The 19,175-nt window shown below is 42.2% G+C and overlaps 1 protein-coding gene across 12 annotated transcripts in view; it reads right to left on the reverse strand.

Annotated features, from left to right (window-relative positions):
- Positions 1-19,175, reverse strand: part of ENAH (ENAH actin regulator) — a 144,723-nt gene that overhangs the window by 93,978 nt on the left and 31,570 nt on the right. The window contains exon 1 of one of the 12 annotated variants that reach the window (XM_077901289.1): positions 16,505-16,859. The exons of the other annotated variants lie outside the window; for them this stretch is intronic. Within the exon in view, the coding sequence (XP_077757415.1) occupies positions 16,505-16,512 (8 nt within the window). The 5' untranslated portion in view covers positions 16,513-16,859. Of the gene's footprint in view, positions 1-16,504; positions 16,860-19,175 lie in introns of those variants that run through there. 12 annotated transcript variants of the gene reach the window in all.

Here is a 19,175-nt window from a genome sequence, read left to right on the forward strand (position 1 = left end):
ATGGTCATCATGTGCCCCCACACGATGGGCTGGCAAGAATACAACATCACTACGTAATATAATAGAATATTCTTGCCTCAATGTTTAGCCTACACATACTCAAGCAGAAACAAGCAAGCAGACAAGCAAGCAGAAACAACCTGCAACTGGATAGGACTCCTCCAAATGGCCACGGCAAGAAGAGGGAAAAAAAAGGCTGAAGAACTGTTTTCAGAATCTAGATTACGAGAAACCAAAGAGACAGGATGGACAGATGAAACTGATGAATGGAGAGAGGGCAAGAGCAATAAAGATCACACTTTTGGTAAATCTGAGAAATCCTAGGTGAAGACAGCATACTGGGCAACATGGTATCAATGTTAAACACCTACAGTCTGATAACTACATTGTGGCGATAAAGCAAGATGCTCATATTCACATTTGGGAGAAGTATGTGCAGCTCTCAAAAGGTGCACCAAACATACAAAAAAAAATTAGAAAGCAAATATGAAAAAATATTAACTACTGGTGAATCTACATAGAGTACATTAATTTTCTTTGTAACATTCTTGTAACTTGGGAATTTTTCCCAAAAAAGTAAATTTAAAGGAATAGAAGATATATAAAGCAGTTACATACTAATGAAAAGAGGAGAAAAAGATCTATCCACCATGAACACATTCACTCTACACAATATACTTCAAAAAATATCTAACTAACAGGACTGTAGGGAAATACTGACAATTATTCTTAATTGAATCTACTGTTCAGAACTGAAAGATCAAGCAGACAAAATATAAGCAAAAACATCAAAGTCCTTAACACAATTAGAAGGCTCAAATTAGAAATACACAGAATACCACCCCAATAAAAGAGAAAATATGCAGGTTTTCTAGCATACCTGAAATTATATAAATAAGCCATGTACTGGGCAAAAGGAAGTCTCATTAAATTCCCGAGTTTATCTTATAGATTATGTTTGATACAATGCAATAAAATTAGAAATAAATAACATAATAACTATTTAAAAATTCCCTAATTTCAAAACCAGAAAGTATAATTACATAACCCTGAGGTTGAAAAAGAAACCAATAAAAATTAAGAAACATTTAGAAAACCTATTAGACCAAAGGCAGAACTTAAGCACATGTATCAAAAAATAGAAAAGGTTGAAAATATTTAAACCAAAAGAAAAAAGCCAAAGAAATAAAAAGGAAGGGAAAAACGAGACAGGCAGGAATCAGTGAAAATCTAGACAAAGGGGATGCCTGGGTGGCTCAGCAGTTGAGCACCTACATTTGGCTCAGGGCATGATCCCGGTCTGGGGATCAAGTCCCATATTGGGCTCCCTGTGAGGAGCCTGCTTCTCCCTCTGCCTATGTCTCTGCCTCTCTGTGTCTCTCATGAATAAATTTTTTTTAAGTATTTTTTTAACCACACATACAGTTCTTTATTAGAGTTCAAAGTACATGTTTAAAACCTAGGATGAGGGGCAGCCCCAGTGGCACAGCAGTTTAGCGCCTCCTGCAGCCTGGGGTGTGATCCTGGAGACCTGGGATCAAGTCCCAGGTGGGGCGTCCTGTATGGGGCCTGCTTCTCCCTCTGCCTGTGTCTCTGCCTCTCTCTGTCTCTATGAATAAATAAAATCTTTTTAAAAATTTTAAAAAAATAATAAAACCTAGGATGCTATTAAAAGAATAACCTCTGAAATTATTTAAGATTTGATAATTGCAGCTCCCATAAAATTTTTAATTATACATTAATACTCTAAAGGAAACTAGACAAAGTACACTTTCAAACAGAACTTTGCTTTTCCCTTTCTCCACAACGCAGTTCTGTAAATCCAAGTTTAACACTAGTATCAAGCTTCAGTTTCACAAGGGCAAGGAACTGCTGTTTATCCTACCGCAGCCTCAGAATGTATGAGAGGCTCAGGGCAGGCAGGCTAGGCTGAGAAGGGCTGTGAATCACGATTATTTTCAAAGACAACACTTAGGGCGTATCAATCAAAAGGACTGTGAAAAATACATTAAGGAAAACATCTGTATTTACCAAATGTAGTTTTAAAAATCAGAGCATCAGCCAATATACAAAATCATAAAAATGAACTCACTTTATATGAAATTTCACAAATTTAAGTAGCATATAGCTATGGGACCGAATGGTCAAAATAAAAATTGTTAGTCACTCAGAACTGTAAAGAAAAAAAGACCATGGCAAAATCAGAAACATGCTTCATAGAACAAATGAAAGTACCACCCAAAACTTTTCACATACCTGGTTTTAAGGGGCCAATCTTATTTATCCAACTAAAATATATAAGGGAAAACTTTTTGTGAGCACTATAAATTGCCGCTAGAAACTTCTAATAAGCAAAAAACTTGTGTGTATGTCAAAAAATTTTTAGTAATAGTACACATTATGAGTAAAATAAGTTATTCCACTAAATAAACTCAGAATCTTAAACAAGCTATGTTTGGTGGTAGACAATAAAAACAAATTCCTTTCTCTTCATTTTGAAAAAATTCAAACTCTTAGCGGGTATTCCAGGCAAATTAAAGTCCAGACTCTTTTACCATTCTCAGCCAGTGAAGTTACTACCATTCCTTTTTCCTTTGGACAATGGCAGTGCCTTGCCTTGAGAGAGAAGGGACAAAGGGCCAAAGGGGAAATAGGGCTTCTTCCTAGAAAGGGGGAAGAAGTGGGTGGGAAAGAGGCACCAAGGGCTACTGAACAGGGGAGGATTACACACTGAGTGATTTACCCACTCCAAGTGAACACCAATGTATAAAAATCCTATGTGTTAACACAAAACACTGGGCTACATTAATAGCAGTATGTATATGACCCAACAGTAGAAATCCTTTTTTATCCAGCTGAGTATCACAAAAAAGCATATATATTTGTAAATGGGGGAAAAAATAAGATTTGAAAATAAATGGTTTAAGTAAGCCCTAAGAGAAAAGACTACAAAATGGCTGCAAGCTGACTTTAGTTACTATTAATTAGACATTCCAGTACGAGTTGTCAAGGGTTAAACAATACACAAAGGGAATGACGTCAGCTTACAGTGTTGATTTCTCACAGGGTTAAATGAGGGAAATCTGCACAACAGAAAAACAACTCCAAAAACATGAACCTAGATCTTTGAAATGCAAATAGAAAATACTGAATTAAAATCTTAAAAAAAAACCAACATCTTGTAAACAGGCATATTACTTTAAAAGCACAGCAAAAACATCATATAATAAAGCTCAGAACATGTAAAACAAAGTGCTATATCTTCCCTTTGGATAGTCCTCTCTATCACAAAAGTACTACTAATGATGGCTGAACAAATCATGAGTTATAATCCAATTTTAAAACACTGGAGACAAAGATCTAGCTCTTCAGTTTTATTAGGGAGGAAACCGTCATTTTTTCCTTAGTATTTAGCCAAGCAAGATGCCACAGTTAAAACTAGCCCCCCGCTCCTTTTTTTAAGATTTTATTTATTTATTAGAGACAGAGAGAGAGAGAGAGACAGGCAGAGGCAAAAGCAGGCTCCATGCAGGGAGCCCGACATGGGACTCCATCCCATCTCCAGGATCACGCCCTGGGACAAAGGTAGGGCTAAACCACTAAGCCACTGGGGCTGCCCAAAAACTAGCCCTTTGAACAAACAGTTCAAATGGTCCTTGTAATGCACAAGCTACAATCAAGATACAGGGAGGGGGCAAGTGTTTCCTTGTGTTGTAACCTAACCAGGCAGAAAGCAAAACTCAAAAGCACCATCACAAACACAGGTTACTGATCTGCACTGAAAACCAATGGTGACTTACAACAGGAGTCTCTCTGAAACGTGCTGTTCTCCATTTCATACTGTTTTTAAACCAGCATCATCACATGATTAGAAATGCAAAAGCAACTAAATGGATGTATTCAAAAAATGACTTTAACACTACTATTAGATGGAAACACATACTGTCTTAATTTTTTATTTAAATTCAATTTGACAACATATAGTATATAACACCCAGTGCTCATCTCATCGTATGCCCTCCTTAATTCCCATCACCCAGTTACCCTACCTGCACATAATGTTTTGAAATGAAGAATGATAAATGCTATTTAAAATTTTTAGATTCTACCAAATGCTGATGAAGTTTCTAGTGAAATGGCTAGGAAAGCCAAAAACAAAGAGCACGGGCTGAATCAAAGATTGTACTCCCCCAGCATGAACTAACCTGACCGTGGACAGCTCCCCTTCAATAGTTAGCTTTACTGACTACCTGGGACAGGGGCTTCACAACCAAGTCCTTCTCAATCCCTGCAATAATCATAGCAAATAGGCACTGCTGCTACCCCCATTCTGCAGACGAGGACACAGGCTCAGGTGTTAAAAGGGCCTGCCTAAGGCTATATACAGGCACTCAGTCATAATCCCAGGATTCAAACCTGAGCCATCCGAGGCAAAGGATGCTTCCCTGAACTACCAAGTGTGTATGTGTTTGGTCTTCTTGGTTTCAACTTCAGCCATGCAAAGGTTCTAACAAAATGCAAAAACAGAAACAGAGTTTTAAACTATTAAACAAGACAAACCTAGAAGCAGTGGAAGAGAGAGATCAATAAGAAAAACAAATGCCCCAATATAAAAATGGACAATTCTCAAAGCGTTTAGAGGAAATGGACAGAGATGAAAAATACTCGTTAGCTATGGCAAAGAAATGCAAGTTAAAACAAGATATCCTTTCAAACCCTGATAATTCCGGTGTGAGGAAAAAGGGCCTACCCTGTTGACAAAAGTGAAATGGTATAAGCATTATGAAGAGCTGTTTGTCCTTATGCATCAAGAGTCTTTGAAATGTAGATATCCACTGATTCCACAGAATACATTGTTTATAAGTGTATTATGTAATATAAACGTATAATGTATGTGTAAGAATGTTAAACCAACAACCATTCATGATGATGATGAGAAATTCCAATACAGGACCAACTAGGTAAATACATTTTTCAGGTTGAACCTTATGAAACTGCCAATATTCAGCCACTTGTGAACAGAAATGCACACAGTAATTTTTAAAATAATATGTATATTTTTTTAAGATTTTATTTATTTATTAATGAGAGAGTGAGAGAGAGAACGGCAGAGACAAAGGCAGAGGGAGAAGCAGGATCCATGCAGGAAGCCCAATGTGGGACTCAAATCCTGAACCTCTGGGATCATGCCCTGAGCCAAAGGCCACTCAGGCATCCCATATGTATCTATATTTAAAGTTGACTTTTAAATATTAAATAGGGAAAAACAATACAAGAAAAACAATACAAAACACACTATTTTAGGTTAAAAAAAAAAAAAGAAAGACCAACAGGAAGAAAATACCTTAGAGTCAATTCTATGCTTGGTGCCTTTACACACTGTCTCTAATTTCCTAGAGTCACCCTATAGTGTACTGTTACTCTCAGGTCACAGGTTTGGGAGCAAATCTCAGACAGTTTGAATACTTTAGTGAACTATTTGAAGACAAGATTAGAATTCACAGTAGACCTTGTATGTCTGACCTCAAAGCCCACACCATCTCCAAGAGGTCACACTAATACATTCTTTCCTTAAGTGTATTAGAACTAATATTATTATAATAACAACAGGAGGACTTCCAGAACATATTTTTTAAATTTTTTTTAAAGATTTATTTATGCATGAGAGACAGAGAGGCAGAGACACAGGCAGAGGGAGAAGCAGGCCCCCCATAGGGAGCCCAATGCAGGACTCCATCTCATACCCTGGGATCATACCCTGAGCCAAAGGCAGATGCCTAACTGCTGAGCCACCCAGGCATCCCATTTTTTAAAATATCTTAATGAAATACTGCTTTCAAAGCATAAGAGATCATGAAAATACTTGCTGTATGCCCCACCTCCCCCAAATTCCTATGCTGTAGTCCTCACCCCCAGCATCTCAGAATGGGACTGTATTTGGAGATCAGACCTTTTAGGAGGTGATTAAGGAGAGATCATACAGCTGGCCCCAATCCAACAGGGTTGTTGCCCTTATAAGAAAAGATTAGGACACAGATAAAGGGAAGAGCATGTGAGCGAGAAGGTGGCCATCTGCAAAGCAAGGAGACAAACCTCAGAAGAAACTGGACCTGCCAATATCTTCATCTTGAACTTCGAGCCCCCAGAATGGAGACATAATGCATTGCTGTATTTACGCCGCCAATCTGTGGTATTTTGTTATGGCAGCCCTAGCTGATGAACACAGTGCTCTTACTCTGAAAGTACTAAATACTGTAAAATCTTAAACCTGACAACCCCCTTGTATTAAAGAAAATATGCCTTCAGATAGATTACCCATAAAGCACCAAAAGAAAATATTTTACAAATACTTTTAATGAAGTATGAAATCTTTTAAAAAATATACCTAAATTTAACTTACTGGAAACTACCATGTTAGTTAAAGAGCACTGGTAGCACATTCAAATTAAACATTAATAACCTTACAACCCCAAAACTACTCATTCTTACATATACCCAATAAAATCACTAAGCACCTAACAAGATCCTGAATGATGCAGCGGGCAATACCAATGCAGAGCTGAGAAGGCCTTGCAGCTCCTTCTCCCTCGGCAGAGCAGAGTGGTGGTAGTGGCGTGTCTTACAAGTCCAACAAAAAATAATTTTTTTAAAAGCAGAGACCACAAACAAGCAAACAAACAGCAGCAGAGAACTAGGGCAGACTCCAGGTATGAGCACAACTTGGGAGCAGGAGAGCAGGTGATCAATCTGACTTATTAGCAGGCTGAGGAAAAGGAAAATGGTCTCATGAGTCATTGAGGTGGGAAATACATACATACATACATACATACATACATACATACATAAGCCTAGAAAGGTTCAGGAACCAGGAGTGGGAAAGGCTAAAAAAAAAAAGGTCAAAAACACCTCAGAAGGAGTTCTCCATCAAGCTCCCAGATCCTGTAACCCAAGCAAACAGCCAGACACTGAGCCCTCCTCCCTAGCAAGTTTACCGCAAGGAGGACGCAAACAAAGGCGTTTCTGAGGAAGGCCTATCCAGAATGGCCACCACCAACCACTCACTGCTCTTTTCCCCCAGCTCAGTCACAGAGTCTCTGCAATCCAGTACAACCTCTCAGGCAGCAAGACCCTCTTTTCCTTACAAGAAAAAGACCCACAGACATTAGCAGCTGAAGGTCCCCTGAGTAAGTCAGACCCACTGGTCTGGCCTACAGAGCCACACTTTGCTGTAAGCTCTGTCCCTCTCTGTAAGCTATGTCCACGGGAATGCACCTCCCAACTCACTGTCAGAGCAAAACCAAACAAATCCTCACACTTTAATCTGATGGCCAAGGACTGTCGAATATTTGAGAAATCCTCCAATTTGAAAGGTAGAAACAAAACAAGGAAGGGAGACAATTTTATAAAACAAAAACAAGACAGGGGATCCCTGGGTGGCTCAGCAGTTTAGCGCCCGCCTTTGGCCCAGGGCGCGATCCTGGAGTCCCGGGATCGAGTCCCGCGTCAGGCTCCCGGCATGGAGCCTGCTTCTCCCTCTGCCTGTGTCTCTGCCTCTCTCTTTCTCCCTATGTCTATCATGAATGAATGAATGAATAAATGAATAAATAAACAAACAAAAACAAAAACAAGACAATGCTGGGAAGAGAAAAATTTCAAATTATATATAATTAATACCCTCAAAGGGAAATATTCACTGGTGAAATAAGCATGTTATTAGAAGGAATATTCATTAAAAAAAAAACCTTTGAAATTAAAAAACAAAAAAAATCCATAAAACCAGTAAGAGTTGAAAAATAAGATAAATAGGGAAAAAATAGAGAAGAAAAGCTGGTCCAGAAGGCCCAGAAACCTCATAACAAGAGCTCTTCCCTTTCGGACAGCCCATTACCAAAGAAATAATAAATTGCTTAGCATCGAAGGGTATATGCTTCTAGATTTAAAGCATCCATCAAAAGCCGAGCACAATGAATTGGTTTTTACAGACTCATATTAAGACACATCACTATAAAGTTTCAGAGCACCAGGAACAAAAAAAAAGGGAAGTTCCTAAAGGCTTCCAGGAGGAAAAAACAGGTTTCTTCCAAAGGACTGAAAAGCAGAATGACATCCAATTTTTCAGAGCAACACTGGGACCTCAAAGATGCTGAAGCAACACCTTCAAAATTCTGAGGAAAAATCATTTCCAGCTTTTTTTTTTTGAAATTTCCAGCCTTGACTTCTAACCACAGCCAAGTTACCAATCCAGAAGAGGCTCTAATAAAAATATTCTTAGATGTTTTCTGAGGTTTTGGGTTTTTTTTTTTTTTTTAAGATTTTATTTATTTACTCATGAGAGACACAGGCAGAAGGAGAAGCAGGCTCCATGCAGGGAGCCTGACGTGGGGCTTGATCCCAGGATCTGGGATCATGCCCTGAGCCAAAGGCAGATGCTCAACCATTGAGCCACTCAGGCGTCCCAAAAATATTTTTAGATGTTATAGGTCTATCAGAACTTTCTTGCCATGCCCCATTTCTCAGAAAGCTAGAAGTGGTAAGCAATACAGAAAAAAAAAAAAAAAAAAAAAAAGCAAGAATTCCCAGGACGGTAAAAACCGCACTGTAAGTTGGCTAAAAAGGTAACTGGTCCGAACTGAACCAGAAGGTTAAAGGTATCCAAGAAAAATAAAAAGGTGCTGAAGAATGACCTGGTATGCTTGTACTGAAAGGAGAGGTCACCACTGATGGAAGAGTCTGAGGCTGGGAAAGTGGTTGAGAGAACCGACAGCTAAGCACAGAATACGAAGACTCACTAAATCTAGATACGGCAAAGTCATCTGCAAGGAAAATGTTATGAGTGTACAACAAAGCTCAGCGTAAATGGTATTTCTGTAATCATAACAACTAGAATCTTGGTTAACCAAAATTTGTTACATAAGTGTATCTAGAGGATGAAAAGGAAAGCACACCCTGGGGAGGAGGCAGGGCTAAAAAACAATCCCCATCTTCCATAACCGGAAGTCAAGACAAATTCTGAAACTGGAGTAAGTTAAGAAATATTGGAAATACAAAAAGAAAACTGCAGGGGATACCTGGGTGGCTCAGCGGTTTGGTGCCTGCCTTAGACTCGGGGCATGATCCTGGAGTCCCGGGATCGAGTCTGGCATCGAGCTCCCTGCATGGAGCCTGCTTCTCCCTCTGCCTGGGTCTCTGCTTCTCTCTCTCTCTCTCTCTCTCTCTGTCTCTCATGAATAAATAAATAAAACCTTTAAAAAAAAAAAAACTGCAGAAGAAGAACACAAAGGTGGCAGCGGTTCTTCTGGAGAGCTGGATTCTAGAGGGGAAAAGGTACAGGATTCAGGATTCTCTTTTTTTTTTTTTTTTTAACTCTAGGCTCTGTGGAACTACTCGACTTCCTAAACTATGTACTACTTTGATAAAAAGAAAATCACAGAATCATGCTTTAGTTTTTAAAAATCATGCTACAGAGTTAGTATTTAATTACACAGGAAAGTATTCATAGTACATTATCATGGGGGAATCACAGAACATTATGTTCAATAAAAAAAAATATATATATACTGCATAAAAAAAAATAGAAAATATACCACAAGTAGTTTTTTCCTGGAATAGTGGAATTATTTTCATTTTCTTATGTAAGCTTTTCTGTATTCTTCAAATCTTCTGTAATATACACAATTGCTTTGTAATCCAAGTAATTGAAAAAGTAAAAGGTCAATAGAGCCCAAAGACCAAATAATTAAATTAATTCTGATTCCTGCCCCAATAAGACACTTAGGCCCCACTGTGTGGTTAAAAATAAATTTGTGATTTTTTAATTATTATAAAAACCCAAAAGGTTTTATAAACCCTTAAATAATACCAGGTCCCCATGTCAGAAACTTCTCATCTCTTTCAAGTGTGCTTACATTTCATCAGTCTTATTAAACTTCAGACCAAGATTATAAATTGACTTCCAGTTTCAAAACTCTACCTGTAATGTAAGAGTTACAAAGTCACTTTGTAAACTTAAAACATAAACAAAAAGCTGGAATAAGGAAACAACTTAGAACTTCTCTTATGTCCAAAACAGAACTAAAATTAAAAGAGAAAATAATGTAACCAACAAAGTACAGGAAATATTTATAAAACTGAAATTAGTATGACAACTACAAATGCTGAATTTGGCCCACACATGCGTGTTCAGGGGAAAAAGCAGAATTCAACGTTCATGGTATTATAATATCCCAACACTAATTCAAATGCTCATCAAGAGTACATTGGATAAACAAACTAACATTTCACACAGTGGAATAAAATGAACGATATGCATGAATGACACAAACCTGATGTTAAGCCAAAGCAGCCAGATAATGAGTATATAGTCTGTGATTCTATTTATATAAGTACCAAAACTGACAAAACTCATCTACGCCATTACAAGTCAGACAGTGGTTACCCTCTGGGGACAGACTGCAACTCTAAGAAGGCAGGAGAGCAGCAGGGTTTTGTTTCCAATCCAGGTGGTAGTTACATGGGTCTACTGAGTAGTGAAAAGTTATGTGTACTTTTCTGTACACATTTTACACTTCATTAAGAATTTCAGGGGCACCTGGGTGGCTCAGTCAGTTAAGCATCTGCCTTCAGCTCAGGTCATGATCCCAGGGTCCTGGGATCCAGCCCCAAGCTGAGCTCGCTGCTCAGTGGGAGTCTGCTTCTCCCTCTCCCTCTCCTTCAGCCCCTTCCCCTGGCTTGTGCTCTCTCTCTTAAATAAATAAAATCTTAAAAAAAAAAAAAAAGAATTTCAAATCAAAGAGTAATACTCAAATGACCAAGAAGCACATGAGAAAACAGTCAACATCAGTAATTAGGAAAAAAGACTAACTACAAGATACCACTTCACACCCACAAAGATGGCCATAATAAAAACCAAAAAACCAAAAACCTAAGAACTAGTGTTGGCAGAGGATGTGGAGAAATTGGAACTCACATGCATTGCTGCTGAGAGTGTAAAATGGCCCAGCCACTGGGGAAACCCGTTTGACACATGCCAATAAGTTAAACATATTTACATATGACCTACCAATTCCACTCCTAGGTATATGTCCAAAGAAACTGAATACGGGCTTACAAACACTGTACATAAATGTCCATAGCTTTATTCACAATAGCTGAAAGGTAGAAACAACCCAAATACCCATCTACAGACAAATAATGGAGACTCAAAATGCAGCATACCCATATACCAAGCAATGGAATAAAAAAAGAATCAAAGTATGAAAAAGAATGAAGTACTGACACTTGTTACAACATGGATGACCCCTGAAACCCTAGCTAGATGAGAGACGACAGACACAAAAAGCCACATATTCTATGATTCCATTTATATAAAATGCTCGGAATAGGCAAATCTGTAGAGTTAGAATGCACATTAGTGGTAGCCAGAGGCTAACGGGCAGGAAGGAACAGAAATGACTGCTTTAATGGGTACATAGGGCTTCTACTTGCAATGACGAAATCTGGAGCTAGAGTGCTGACAGTCACACCACAGGATGAAAGGACTTTTTTTTTTTTTAAGGTTTATTTATTTATATATTCAGAGAGAGCGAGAGAGAGGCAGAGACACAGGCAGAGGGAGAAGCAGGCTCCATGCAGGAAGCCTGACGTGGAACTCCATCCCGGATCTCCAGGATCACACTCCGGGCTTCAAGCGGCACGCTAAACCGCTGCGCCACCAGGGCTGCTGGATGAAAGAACTTAATGTCACTCACTCGTGCACTTTAAAATGGTTACCACGGTAAATTTTATGTTATATATATTTTACCACAATAAAAAAATTGTAATAATGTTTTTGAAAAACAGTAACACTTAAATGCAAGCCAGGATACCCTTAGCACTTAAACTAAAAACAATCCTTTGCAAAGAACTTTGGCAATAAATAACAATTTATCTTTGTCCTAGTTCCTATTTCTCCTTCTGAGAACCCTAAGAAACAAAAAACCTTTAGATCCAAAAGTGCTCACCGTAGTATTTATAATAGCAAAAAATCCACAAAAAAACAAAAAAAAAAACTAAAGGCCAAGCTATCAGGAAATGGGTAAGTAAATCAACAATATATTTATAAGATTAACTATACCAAAACTAAAAATATTTACTGATGACATCCATTATAAAATGGGGGAATGTTTATATGATGAAGCAACTGTGATTAAAAGCAAACAATACAAATTCTATAAACAGGGGCACCTGGGTGGCCCAATAGGCTGGGAGTCTGCCTTCTGTGCTCAGGTCATGATCCTGGGGTCCTGGGATCAAGTCCCACATTGGGCTCCCCACAGGGAGCCTGCTTCTCACTCTGCCTATGTCTCTGCCTCTGTGTCTCTCATAAAGAAATAAAACCTAAATAAATAAATAAATAAATAAATAAATAAATAAATAAATAAATAAATAAATAAATAAATAAAAAATGCAAGCCAACAATACAAATTCTATAAAGAGAGGTGCCTGGCTCAGTAGGTTGGGCATCTGCCTTCGGCTCAGGTCATGATCTGAGGGTCCCAGTAAATAAATAAATAAATGCAAGCCAACAATACAAATTCTATAAAGAAAGGTGCCTGGCTCAGTAGGTTGGGCATCTGCCTTCAGCTCAGGTCATGATCTGAGGGTCCTGGGATGGAGCCCCATATCGGGCTCTCTACTCAACGAGGGGTCTCCTTCTCCCTGTCTCTGCTCTTCCCTGCTCATGCTGTCAACTAAACAAACAAAATCCTTCAAAAAAAAACTCTATAAAACCAAGCCAACTATTGCAAAAAAAAGATTCAATGAATGTTTACTATGGGTTTGCTATGGACACTGTATTTTCATTCTGCTTTCTGTCCCTCAAACAAAGAAAGCTTTCTCATCTCAGGGCCCTGGGACCTGCTCTGTCTACATGGAATGCTCTTCCTCCTCATCTCATGTGACTATCACCTCATCTTTGAGGTCAATTCAAATTTCAACCCTGAGAAGGTCCTCCCCTCCCTACTCCCATCACCACAGGCCTTGGTGCACCCCCTGCCTCACCTTTTCCCACCCCACATTTTATCTTCTTTGCACTGACCTGAGAATAACTGACTTCTTGATGTACTAGTACATATTGCTTCTCCATCTCCTAAGAAAATACACACCCCCTGAGTACAGGGACTCTTACCTTGTCTAAATGCACATCCCCGACAACTGTACCTGCCAGCAATCATGAGTATTTGAGAAGCTAATCAATAAATATTCATTGACTGATTAACGTGTTTCCTTTACTTTCCCATACTTTGTCAATTCTCTATAGTAAGTATATACTACTTTTGGTTTTAATCCTATTTTTAAAGATTAAACTACTTCACGTACAGAACTTTGTTGGATATTCCCTAAGGACAAGCCAAGTGTCTAGTTTTCAATCCTAACCACAAAAATAACTAGTTATAAATCCTTCCTAATAAAAGATAATGCTCTAGTACATTTTCTAGCCTATCTTACCTGTTTTTAGAAGCTTAGAGACCTGTCTCAAATTTCTAGTTCCATAGGTGTTTAATCACCTTTCTCCACAACAATCCTCCCTGCATTCCACCACTCATGCATGCATACACACACACACACATACATCCTTTCAGTCCCATTTTAAAATAGGCATGAGAACTATTTCAGAACTCACTGGAAACAGCATGCAAAATAAATGATGTTGAAAAGTAAATACATTTAATTTTACTCATATATGTGAATTTCAAAATAAGATACACTAGGAAAGTAGCCTAACTACATTTGCTCTTCTGTTGATCTGTAGTTGAAATGCAGTTTACAAGGATATAACTATATCTAGTATTTATATTTATATTGTAACCATATATAAAAATTGAAAAGAAAAATATCCTTTTCTGAAAAGAAGAGCTAGTTGAGATGTCCAAGAATCAAAAGTGCTACTTTTGATTTACTTTTATAGGAGACAATGCCAGATTCCAATAAAATACAAACCTTTAAAATTTACTGTCATTGTTTCCATTAGTGACTGGAAAACTATACCCCATCCACTAAATCAGTTTTGAAGATACCCAGCTTGAGTGCTGAAAATCTACTGAGCTCAGACCAGCAAATTGAGCCTTGAACACCAGGAAAAAAAAAAAAAGAAAAAAAGGATATTTCTGTCATTCTATTGTTTGAACTTTGCCGGTCTACGGACAAATGCGCCAGCTATTTTAAATGTAGATTTAAGTTCTACTCACAATAATACAACCAAACTACATATGCAAATATATGTCCAAACTCTTGTACTTTACCCTTCAAGGTTCAGAGATACCACCAAAGACCTTCTAGACTTTTAAAAAAAAAAAAAAAAAAAAAAAAATCTGCCCAAGTAACACAGAAAGACCTTCTAGCTTTTGAGTGACAGCTTGTAGCCCAAGCCTAAATAGACCCAGGGATTATTAAGATCCTGGCTCACTATTTAGACACATTAAAAGTACCCACTGCAAGTTTTTATTTCTGTAGTATTAAATAAATGTTCATTCAGATGATCCAAAGAATCTCGACAGAGCAGTACTAAGTCACAGAGTGGCAATTAATTTATTTTTTTTAATTTTTTTTTTAATTTTTATTTATTTATGATAGTCACAGTGAGAGAGAGAGAGAGAGAGGCAGAGACACAGGCAGAGGGAGAAGCAGGCTCCATGCAGGAAGCCCGACGTGGGACTCAATCCCGGGTCTCCAGGATCGCGCCCTGGGCCAAAGGCAGGCGCCAAACCGCTGCGCCACCCAGGGATCCCCCAGAGTGGCAATTAATTTAGCCTCTCCTATAAAGTCTTGGCATAATTAGAACCATCAGAACCATGGATGCAACCCGAATCCACTACACAAACTTAGGGTTCAACCAGCTAAGTAGGGACGCCTGGGTGGCTCAGCAGTTGAGCATCTGCCTTTGGCTCAGGGCGTGATCCTGGGGTCCCAGGACCGAGTCCCACATCGGGTTCCCCGCAAGGAGCTTGCTTTTCCCTCTGTGTATGTCTCTGCCTCTCTGTGTTTCTCATGAATAAATGAATAAAATCTTTAAAAAAAACAATCAACCAGCTAAGTAAATTCCACTATCAATGCTTCTACTACCAATGCTTACAAAAACTATTAGAATTTAAAGTCCTTCACAAAATATGGATATATCATGCCTCATATTGCCATTCGAACAATAGGAAGGCATTTGTGTCTCTGCCACTGCCAAAGTGGTTAAATAATATGCAACTAATTTTCTATGCTCTGCTATCTACCAGCTTGTAATTAAATTCTGAGCAAAAACTAAGAAAAGACAGAAGCAACATTTTTAATTTGCTCAATACTAGCTATCAACTACTCTTCCAAGGAAGATCTCCTGAAGAGAAAGGTTATCAGCTTAAAAGTATTACCAGCCAGAACTAAGTGAATGTAATGAGAGGGAGCAGAGTGCGCCTCATCCTTGAGGCAAAGGAACACGGTTTCAGCAACCAGGAAGCAGATTTCAGCTCTATACCAATGTGCACCTAATCCCCAAACAGACTGTTTGGCAGCTGCTGCCCCTGCAGAGTAGCCTCCATCCTCATCCAAAAATCCCCCTGGAGGAGAATAACAACTCTCTGAAAGCAATCAGCCTTCCTAACATTAAACTTTTCGATAACTGGGGGGATGGGGGGGGGGGAGTGAACCATGGGCCAATGTCCCCAAAAACTAAAACCACCAGCAGCTCTTTGTACTAAAGGCTAACCCATGTCTCTTTTTTAAAAATGGCCATCCATATACACAACTGGCCACAGGGATGGCTTTTAATCAACCAGTTGCCAGTTTGGGATTCCTGTCTTATCTCTTCTTCCAAGAGAATACAGCACAGAAATAAGGGAACAGTAATTGCCTCCGCTCCTGCCGTCACTCCTGCTTCATGGCTCACTAATAAGTAGTTCAGGGATCCTAGACTGGTGCTCAGAGCTCTCCCCATCCATCCATCCAGTCCACAAAGATTCACTGAGTGCCTGCTAAACGTCAAGCGCTGTTGTACCTCGCTTTCTCCTCTGAATCACTGATGAATCCTCCAAGATTTCTAGACCAAAAAGTGAACCAAGAAGTTTTATATTCGATTTATAACACTGAAATGGAAAAGCAGAAAGCCACCTCTATGCCTTAAATTTCCAGGTTTTTAACTACCTTCATCCCAGTAACTACTGGAAAGCCCCTTAAACCAAAACCAAACCAAACCAAACGCCAAAGGATTCGGCCCCAGGAGAAGGAGGCTGAGGGAGCCCAGAACCCCTACGGGGGCATACCCTGAACTGCAGAGGCGCCCGCCCAACTCACAGCGATTCCTCCCCCTCCTCAGCCTTTCGTCAAGCTGCGGCCGTTGACAGACACGCTGTGCAGACCTCAAGCCAGCACCTGCAGCACGGACACGCGGGGGACACGCGGGGGGCACACGGGGGGCACGCGGGGCGCACGCGGGGGACGCACACGGCCTCGCGGACAGCACCTGCCCTTAGCAGGTGCAACGTACCGTGACATGTTCTAGCCTTTCAGCTCTGATACACGGTTAAGCCAGTTCCCGGACCACCACCCTAGAACCTTCCGAGGGAGGGAGGATGACTACTGGAGAGAAGACCCAGGGAGCCTGGGGACTAGGAGGGGGGTCCCCGTGCCCAAGGCACACAGGAGGCAGCATGCAGGGGAAGGGGTCTTCAAGCCTGGTCGCCTCAGTGGGAAACTGAGGTGGTTCCGGGAAAATATTCTTAAGCCGTGTCTATGAGGTCAGCGCTGCAGCTCCAGAGTGCGCCGCTGAAAGCAGCTGCGGGGAACACTGCACCGCGCGGCCAGTACGTGCCGGTCTCTGAGAACCTGTTAAGTTCCCCACTGTCCCTTACAGGGGACCAGACCCTCTGGACAGGCCACCGCGGAGGGGAGCGCTCTCCGGCCGCCAGTCCTCGTCAGCACACGCAGCCCTGAGGCGGTGCCAGGGGTGCGGGGCTCGGGGTCTTCGCCGGGGGCGAGGAGGCCGCGTCACCAGATCCGTCTTGCCCACTGCCGCCCAGTTTCCAACACCAATTACCGGCAGACACACCTGCCCCTTTTCATGGAGGTCCCGGCCCAAGCTCTTGCTCTGAGCGTGGTCTTCCGGGGCCGAAGGTGCCACTCCGCGCCCGGAGGTCCGTCAGCGCCCGCCCGGCCGCGCCTCGGCAGCCCCGCGGACCGCCATCTTGCCTTCCCAGCAGGCAGCGCGCCGGCGGCCCCGTACCTCCCCTCCGACCTCCGCGAGCGGCACGTGCACCCGGCCCGTGACCCGGCCCGTGACCCGGCCGTGCACACTGCACCACGCGCCCCAGCTCTCCGGCGGTCGGCGGTCGGTGGTCGGAGGGCAAGGCCGCAGCGCCCCCAGGCGAGTCCCTGGCGTCCAGGAGGAGCGCACGACGGCACTGGGCCTGCGCCCGCCGCGCGCATCCGCCTGTCCAGCTCTCCCGCAGACTTCAGGCCACACCGAAGGCGGACACGACCTTTCCAGTCCCGGCGCCCACCTATCGGCGGAGCGCTGGACAAGGCGGGGGCCATGCGTCCGGAACCCGCCCCATTCCCCATTCCCCGCGGGCGGGCATCCTCCGCTGAGGAGTGGCGGCGACCCCAAGACCCAGTCCCCTACCAGAGGCCGCAGCACCGTTCTCAGGACCCGAGCGCGCCGACACGCCGCCCTCCGAGGTGCCCCGGCCGCTTCCCGCTCGAGGGCCCGCCCCGCGCATCTCCCGCTCCTGACTCGCCCAGGGTGCCCCTGACCTCCGAGGACCTCGGGGCAGCCCGCTGGGCCGGTCAGACACACACACACACACAACCTGGAAGAGCCAAAACCACGGAAACAGCCTAGAGCGGGGTGCGGAGGGAGCACTCGTCCGTCCAGCTGTGAGCTAGTTCTGGGCCCCTGCAGCACGGACCGCGGCTCGTTCCTGTCCCACAGTGGGTGCTGTGAACACAGGCCACCATGCGAGCGGACGGAGGTGTCCGCATACATGGATCACACCTGCACGCCGCACACTTAAACTTACCCATGTTACCGGTCAACAAAATCCCAGGGAAGCTGGGGAAAACAGAACGGTGCACGCTTCATCAACGCTAAGGTGGGTTTACATACACAGCCAGAATCCTGTCACCATCCACCAGACCCCTCCGTGGGTCTTCCTAAATGAAATACCTCGAATCCAAACTTTTCTCGCATATGCCACACGAGCCCCCCACCCCTCGTCTTCACCCAACAGGTACAAGGACAAGCTCCCTGACACATGCTTGCTCTTCCTTCCAGAGCTCCATCCCACAGCCCAGGGAACAGGGACCATTCAGGTCCACTTACGCTCCCCCACACTCTCCCCTCCCCCATGCTCTCCCCTGCTCTCCCCTGCTCTCCCCTGCCCCACACTCTCTTCTAAGAAGCTCTCCTTCCGGGATCCCTGGGTGGCGCAGCGGTTTGGCGCCTGCCTTTGGCCCCGGGGCGCGATCCTGGAGACCCGGGATCGAATCCCACGTCGGGCTCCCGGTGCATGGAGCCTGCTTCTCCCTCTGCCTATGTCTCTCTCTCTCTCTCTCTCTCTCTCTCTCTCTCTCTCTCTGTGTGTGTGTGTGTGTGTGTGTGTGTGTGTGAGACTATCATAAAAATTAAAAAATTTAAAAAAAAGAAGCGCTCCTTCTATCACCGACTTCAAAAGCAGCTGAAAATGGGCCCCCCACGTGAAACATTCTGTGTACTATCATGATAGATACGCAGTTAGGGTGTTTTTAATGTTATCCCTCAACTCTTTAAAAAGTCTTATTATGAAGACCATGTAACAATATGGAAAAGTAACATGATACCATGTGAAATGAAGACACACCAAAGGTTATGCATCTTAAGTGTCTGGCTTTATAGGTAACTCCCTTCTCTTTCCTATATTCCAAATTTTTGTTGACAGTACTTCTGATTTTTTTTAAGATTTTATTTATTTATTCATGAGAGACAGAGGCAGAGACACAGGCAGAGAGAAGCAGGCTCTATGCAGGGAGCCCCATGTGGAACTCGATCCTGGGACTCCAGGATCACACCCAGAGCAGAAGGCAGATGCTCAACCACTGAGCCACCCAGGCATCCCATGCTTCTAATTTTAAATTGAGGATAATACATATGTTCCCTAGCTTGCCTGACCTGATGGTTTCAT

Source organism: Canis aureus, chromosome 6 (assembly GCF_053574225.1).
Source record: "Canis aureus isolate CA01 chromosome 6, VMU_Caureus_v.1.0, whole genome shotgun sequence".
NCBI lineage: Eukaryota > Metazoa > Chordata > Mammalia > Carnivora > Canidae > Canis > Canis aureus.